Source organism: Vombatus ursinus, unplaced genomic scaffold, assembly GCF_900497805.2.
Source record: "Vombatus ursinus unplaced genomic scaffold, bare-nosed wombat genome assembly UNPS02011572.1, whole genome shotgun sequence".
Taxonomy (NCBI): domain Eukaryota; kingdom Metazoa; phylum Chordata; class Mammalia; order Diprotodontia; family Vombatidae; genus Vombatus; species Vombatus ursinus.
The window spans coordinates 4,114,407-4,120,977 of NW_020951350.1; the positions used below are offsets into that span (position 1 = coordinate 4,114,407).

A 6,571-nucleotide genomic window follows, 5' to 3' on the forward strand; every position below is an offset into this window, starting at 1 on the left:
AAGTCTTTGGGGGCCAGAGGCTCTGCTCTTTTGAGTTATCATGCAAGTGTTTTTTCACATCTGAAGAAATTTGCCTTTGCTTTTGCAGTTAACCAGGATTATTGGCACAATCACATTCCAATCTACTTGTACCCAAGTAGAAAAAAACATTGTTGCCCAGAAAACTCTTCCTAGGTTAAATAAAATACCTTGTACTTTATCATATTTTGATAGCGTAGGTGCTACATAAATATCTAACATTTAGATACCCAAAGAGAAGAGCTGAGTCTCATCACTTAGGATATCCTCCCATTTGTTGAAGTAGATGTTCCTTGTAAGCCTTATTAGTTTTAGGATTTTTACTTTAAAAAAGGTTCATTGTAAAGAACAGAGAGAGAACTAGGGAGTTATAGCAAAAGGTTTTTATCAGGTCCTAAAATTTTAGAAAAGAACCAGAGTGAGGGAAAAAGTATGTTATGATTAAGTAGAAGGGTCTAAAATGCTAAAAACTCAGATTTATTGTTCTTAATTTAGTTGGAACCAGAGGCAATCTATTAGGACTGAAATGGCTCTTAAGAATTGTCTTGGCTCTAAGGCATATGCTACACAGAGTTTTACACGTATTATCACATTGAGCCTCGACAGAGCCCTATGAGATATAGCGTAAGTACTAGTTACCCCATTTTACAGATGAAGAAATTGAGGTTCAGTGACTTATACAAGATCACACAACTATTAAGTGGCAAAATCTGGACTTAAATTTAGCACTTCTGACTTGAAATCCTATGTTCTCATCCACTGTACTAAACTACTTCCCATAGCCTCTATGTTATGAATAGATGTTACTTGTGACTCCATATTGACTTTTTTAAATTGTTGTATATTTTTTTAAAAAAACTATTCTGTAAAGATTTAACAGGCAGGAAAAAACCTACTTTTTGGGAGAAAAAAAAAGCTGAGGACTTGTTGATCACTTAAGCTACTTAATTTTCTTTTTTCTTTCTTTTTTTCCCTCTTGTTTGAGTAGGGTGTCCAGAGATGTCTTCATTCGAATAAACATCTCCTGAGATTGACTCTCAAACATTAACAAATACTATCTTTGGCATATTTAGTATCCTTAAATTCAGTACTTCATCCAGATTAATCGTTGAACTTAAGACTTCTTAATTGACTTTAATTTATGTACCAAACTACTTTTGTCAATTTCGGGTATGTGATTTGATTTGATAATAAGTAAAAGTGGTAGTTTCTCTTAGCACCAAAAGTATAAGAGAAGTTAGCCACCTGGGATATATTCTTTTTTTTTTTTATCTTAACACTCTCTTAGACCACTTTTAATAGCAGATTTTAATGAGGTTGGAATTTTTATCAACTAATAGCACTGGCTTAAGCTTATATAGCTACCAGCTTTGATGGTAGATATTTTAATGGAACTTTCTGAGCTGTTTATAGAGCTCCATAATGTGAGAGGAGGCTTCTAGTTTGAGGTACAGCTCGTTCCTTACCATTGATAACCCGGCCTTGGTCAAAGAAATTGCTTCAAGAAACTTGAAGATGAAAGTCTTTTGTCTGCTTAAGGTCGTTGACTCAAATGTGTCTTGTTTCTTTAAGTTCTGTTGTTGAACCAACATGACAAAATACCACTATCAGGAGATTGAATGGCTGTGACAACTTAAAAACACTGTACTTTTAGTACCTGGCTCTCAGCCAAGTTATTTTTGTTTTAGTTTTGTTTTTTGGTTTTTAAATTTTAAACCAAGGTGGGGAACCAATACAATCTTTGGAGGAGACAAATATAAGAAAAAGATTTTTAAAACTTCATTATGTGGATTATTCTGACTTTTAAATCATTTAATCCTTTTTTTTTAACCCTTGAGGAAGTGGTTTTTGTTTTTGTTTTGATGCTCAAATAATCATCATGTAGGCCTCTAGAATTTTTTATCACTTAATTTAAAATGATCTCTCCTTCCCCTGAAGACCTATAACATGTGGTTTTTGGTACTATTCGTGATACTTAACTACCTTCTGACTTAAGACTGTAATTAGATGGATGTTGGGCTAAGGCAGGAGAGCTGTGTTGCTTACTATTTTTTTTTTAAGGCAGTTGGGGTTAAGTGACTTGCCCAGGGTCACACAGCTAGTAAGTGTCAAGTGTTTGGTCTGAGGTCAGATTTGAACTCAGGTCCTCCTGCCTTCAGGGCCGGTGCTGTATCCACTGCACCACCTAGCTGCCCCTTGTGTTGCTTACTATTAAGTTATTACCTTGAATGAGTCACTTAATCTGTGTAGAGCCCTGTGCCTTTCCTAGCTGTATCAACTCAAATGTTGACTATGAAAGCACTCAGAAAAATAAAATACTGTATAGATATTGAGATTGTTAGAAGCAAGGAGTTAGGGTTTTTTTCCTTTAAAAAAAATCTATTATTCAAGCCCTACCCAGTACCTTTCTGGTTCCTCCTGCTAAAATTATTACATGAAATTAGCAATTTAGCTTAAATTGATTTTAATAAAAAGGTTCCTGATTTTAAAAAAAAAGGTAGAATATTCCCCCTTTAAAAAATCTTTCTCCAGATTTGTTCTGGATATCATTCTACTAATCCGAAGTTCATATTAATGTATATTTTGCCTTACTTGTGCTTTTAGGTGCTACTACTCCTGAGTTGTCTATACATTCTTGCTAGATAACCAGGAGTAGCTCTTAATTGTCCTGTATGCATTTCCTTGTACCAAGGAAATAAAGGACTCTTAGGCATTTGGCCATTATCTTTTGAGCAAGTTATATTATTTTAAGTGTGATATTTGGTCCATTATGAACTTACCACTTTTTTTTTAAAGTTTTAAAAAGAAATCAGTCAGCCTTTGGTGGTTTGATATTATAGCTAATTGACTATTAATGGATTTATTTGAAACATTTTAAAATACCTACCATGTATGCAAAAGATCATACTAAATCCTCATAGGAGATATGTGACAAATTAGCACTTGGCTTTTATCTTTAAGAAACTTATACTTCTCTAGTTAAGCCCCAAATAAGCACAGAGTAATTTATATTTGTTCTAAATAATATAAACTAACAGGAGATGTGTGTCCCATTATAGTTTAATTGTTTACACTGTAAAAGAAATCCATCTCCTAATCCCTAGTCCAACACTTTTGTCTAATGAGCCTTATTACTAAGACATTTGATTCATATTATTAACAGTTTTTGTGACAAAAGGCAAATCAAAGCAGAAACAAATTCTGGTTTCTCCAGGCCAAAAGATTTCTGGTATAACTTAGAAAAAGATGAAGTAATCTATTCACCAAAAATGTTTGAATATATTCATCTTAAATTAGCCTGTGATGCCATAGGAGTGTTAACCCCATTCTTTTGGGCTGTATGCTGAGGAAAATAGCAACAGTTCCTACCCATTATCTTTGTAGGTTCATTCCCCAGTGAGCTAGTTAAAATTTGTCAGGGAGATAAATCGGACCTCTTCTAATTTCTTAGACTGATGTTCATCATTCATGTGTCTGTCTTATTACAGAAGCCAGTGTGTTTGGACTGTAATCTCTGCATAGTCTGCAGACTGTAGGCTGAATTTGAAATGGCTTATAGGTAGACCTTTGTAATTTATATTGCAATACTATGTTTACTTGCTAACATTGATAGACACACACACACACACACACACACACACTCTGTCTTTCAAGGATTGTATTATTTTTGGAAAATATTTTGTCTTATGTTTCTTTTGCGAAAAAGTTTTACTTGAAAAATAACCTTCTAATCTCTGTGGCCCATTAAAGCTTATGGACAAGCCTTAACTTTCAGCAGGGCTTTGCAGTTCATCTTTTTTGAAGTGCAGATAACTCTAGATCAAGGGTTCTTAACCTTTTTTATGATGTGAACTTCTTTGATAGTTTAAAACCTTGTGGACTACTCAGAATAATATTTTTAAATACATAAACTAAAATAGGATTACAAAGGAAACTAGTTACAATGAAATGTTTCTATCAGAACATTATTGTTCACAGATGCTAGGGTTAAGAAACCCTGCTTTAGACACTAAGATTAAGGTTCTTATTAATCTTGTTCATATGTAACGATTTGTGACCTTGTGAACCATATTTTCCGTGGGCTTTCCTTGACAAAGATACTGGAGTGCTTTGTCATTTCCTTCTCTGGTGTATCAAGGCAAAAAGAGGTGAAGTAACTTACCCGAGGTCACACAGCTAGTAAGTATCTGAGGCTGGATTTGACCTTAGATTTTCTTTATTCCAGGCTCAGGACTCTAACCACTGATCCACCTCGCTACCTCTTACCTCTTTATAATTGCCATATTAAAATTTTACTTATCCATATTGGACTGTCTGTTACTCCTGTCCATTACTACCAGAATCATAATGAAGTTTCACTATATTACTAAGACCCCTGTTATAGGATAATGATATTATTTTAGGCTTTTATTCTGTGTAATCTTGAATCTACGAAATCTTGACAAATTTCAAAGTATTTCAATCATAATTATTTTTAATTAGTTTTACGACAGGATTTTAGAATGACAGCTAGACTAGGTTTCTTTCTAGGTTCTCACTTGACTCATGCTTCTAATTCCTATTCGTAAAGTAAATTCATTGTGTCCTGGTTTCAATATCAGATATTTATAATGTACATTGAGCTTCTCAATGATGAGTAATAACCAAATATGAACTAAGTTTAGAAAAGAAGTTATAGTAGTTTATATTTGGAGTAATACCTAATGATTTCTTGTTCTCTTTCAGTGTTCCATTGGCAAGCTACAATAATGGGGCCAGTAAGTATTCAAATTAATTTCAGTGTAGAATAGCCTGTATAAGTCGTTCATCATAACAACTTTTTCCTCTTCGTCAACAGAATGATAGTCCCTATCAGGGTGGAGTATTTTTCTTGACAATTCATTTCCCGACAGATTATCCCTTCAAACCACCTAAGGTAGGCAAAACTATGTGAATTACTTTCCTTTATGCATTTTTTAAATAACTTCAGTAAACCAATTCATGTGAAACTTTTTTTAGGTTGCATTTACAACAAGAATTTACCATCCAAATATTAACAGTAATGGCAGCATTTGTCTTGATATTCTACGGTCACAGTGGTCACCAGCACTAACTATTTCAAAAGGTAATTACATGGATATTACAAATAAATTTGTTGCTTTACAGTGAAATGTGTCTATAGAAAATTGATGATTTTCTGTTTATATACTATTTTGGAGAGTAAGTAGTAATCACACATGAGATACCAAGTATCCCTCTAAAAGCAGCAGTTCTTAACTTTTTTTGTGTGTTTTAGACTCCTTTGGCAACTGGTGAGGCCTGTGAATAATGCTTTTAAATGAATAAAATAAAATACATGTGATTACAAAGGAAACAAATTACATTGAGATATCGTCTGTAGAAAAAAAGACTGATCATGTATGATCTAGTGTCAAGTCCTAGAACTATAGTAATTTTTAAGTAGTGTTTAGTGCAAATTATTTTAAGATCTACAGCAACTGTAATATGATATGAAAATATCTATGATTCCTATTTGTGACAGTGTCACAGATATTGTTAATACTGCTGTAGTTTGTAGAAGGAAATGCAAAATTTCAGTTAGAGGTTAGTGAAAATAAAGATTTAATTTTTTTTCCCCCACCCAAGTTCACGAACCCCAGGTTAAAAGCCTCTGCTTTAAAGCATTCATCATTGTAAAGACCAAAGAATGCCTGATAGGCAGGGATAGTTGAAAGCCTTTTCAAACTTGAGCACATAACGTTTTTTTTTAATATGTAGAAGCAACTTTATTTTTTTTTAGTTTTCAACATTCACTTCCATAAGATTTTGAGTTCTAAATTTTCTCTCCCTCCCTTCTCTCTCCGCCTCCCCAAGACAGCGTGCAATCTGATATTGGCTCTACATATACATTCATATTAAACAATTTTCACATTAGTCATGTCATAAAGAAGAATTAGAAACAATGGAGAAACCATGAGAAAGAAGGAAAAAAAAAAGCAAATAGTATACTTTAATCTGCATTCAGACTTCATAGTTCTTTCTCTGGATGTGGATAGCATTTTCCATCCTGAGTCTTCTGGAATGGTCTTAGATCTTTGCATTGCTAAGAAGAGCTAAGTCTATCATCTATCAAAGTTAGTGATCATACAGTGTTGCTGTTCCTGTGTACCAGAGCACATAACTCTTGATCTAAGTTTAGTAATAGGACATATTCAAGAATGGAGGGATAGCTGGATGTGATGGTATACAGGTATAATTTCTGCTACTGAGGCTGGTAGATCACTTAAGCTTAGGGTTATGATCTGAAGTAGAGCTAAAGTCAGTTGGGTGTCTGTGCTGAGTCATTCACCAATATGGTGAGCCCCAGGGTGAGGGGGCTCACCAGGCCACTGAAGGATGGGTGAGTTGGCCTAGGTCAGAAATTGAAAGGGGCAAAGCTTCCATGCTGATCAGTAGTGGGATTGGGCTGTGAATGTCCATTATAGTTCCAGCCTCCCTCTCCCTTCCCCCCCAAAAAGAAGAATAAATCCATTGTGTTTTTATACACACACACACACACACACACACACACACA

General features: G+C 34.3%; 1 protein-coding gene across 1 annotated transcript in view; it reads left to right on the plus strand.

Annotated features, from left to right (window-relative positions):
- Positions 1 to 6,571, plus strand: part of UBE2D2 (ubiquitin conjugating enzyme E2 D2) — a 42,750-nt gene that overhangs the window by 26,825 nt on the left and 9,354 nt on the right. Inside the window, exons 3-5 of the mRNA XM_027856546.1 lie at positions 4,744 to 4,775; positions 4,856 to 4,933; positions 5,017 to 5,122. Of these exons, the coding sequence (XP_027712347.1) occupies positions 4,744 to 4,775; positions 4,856 to 4,933; positions 5,017 to 5,122 (216 nt within the window). The remainder of the gene's footprint in view (positions 1 to 4,743; positions 4,776 to 4,855; positions 4,934 to 5,016; positions 5,123 to 6,571) is intronic.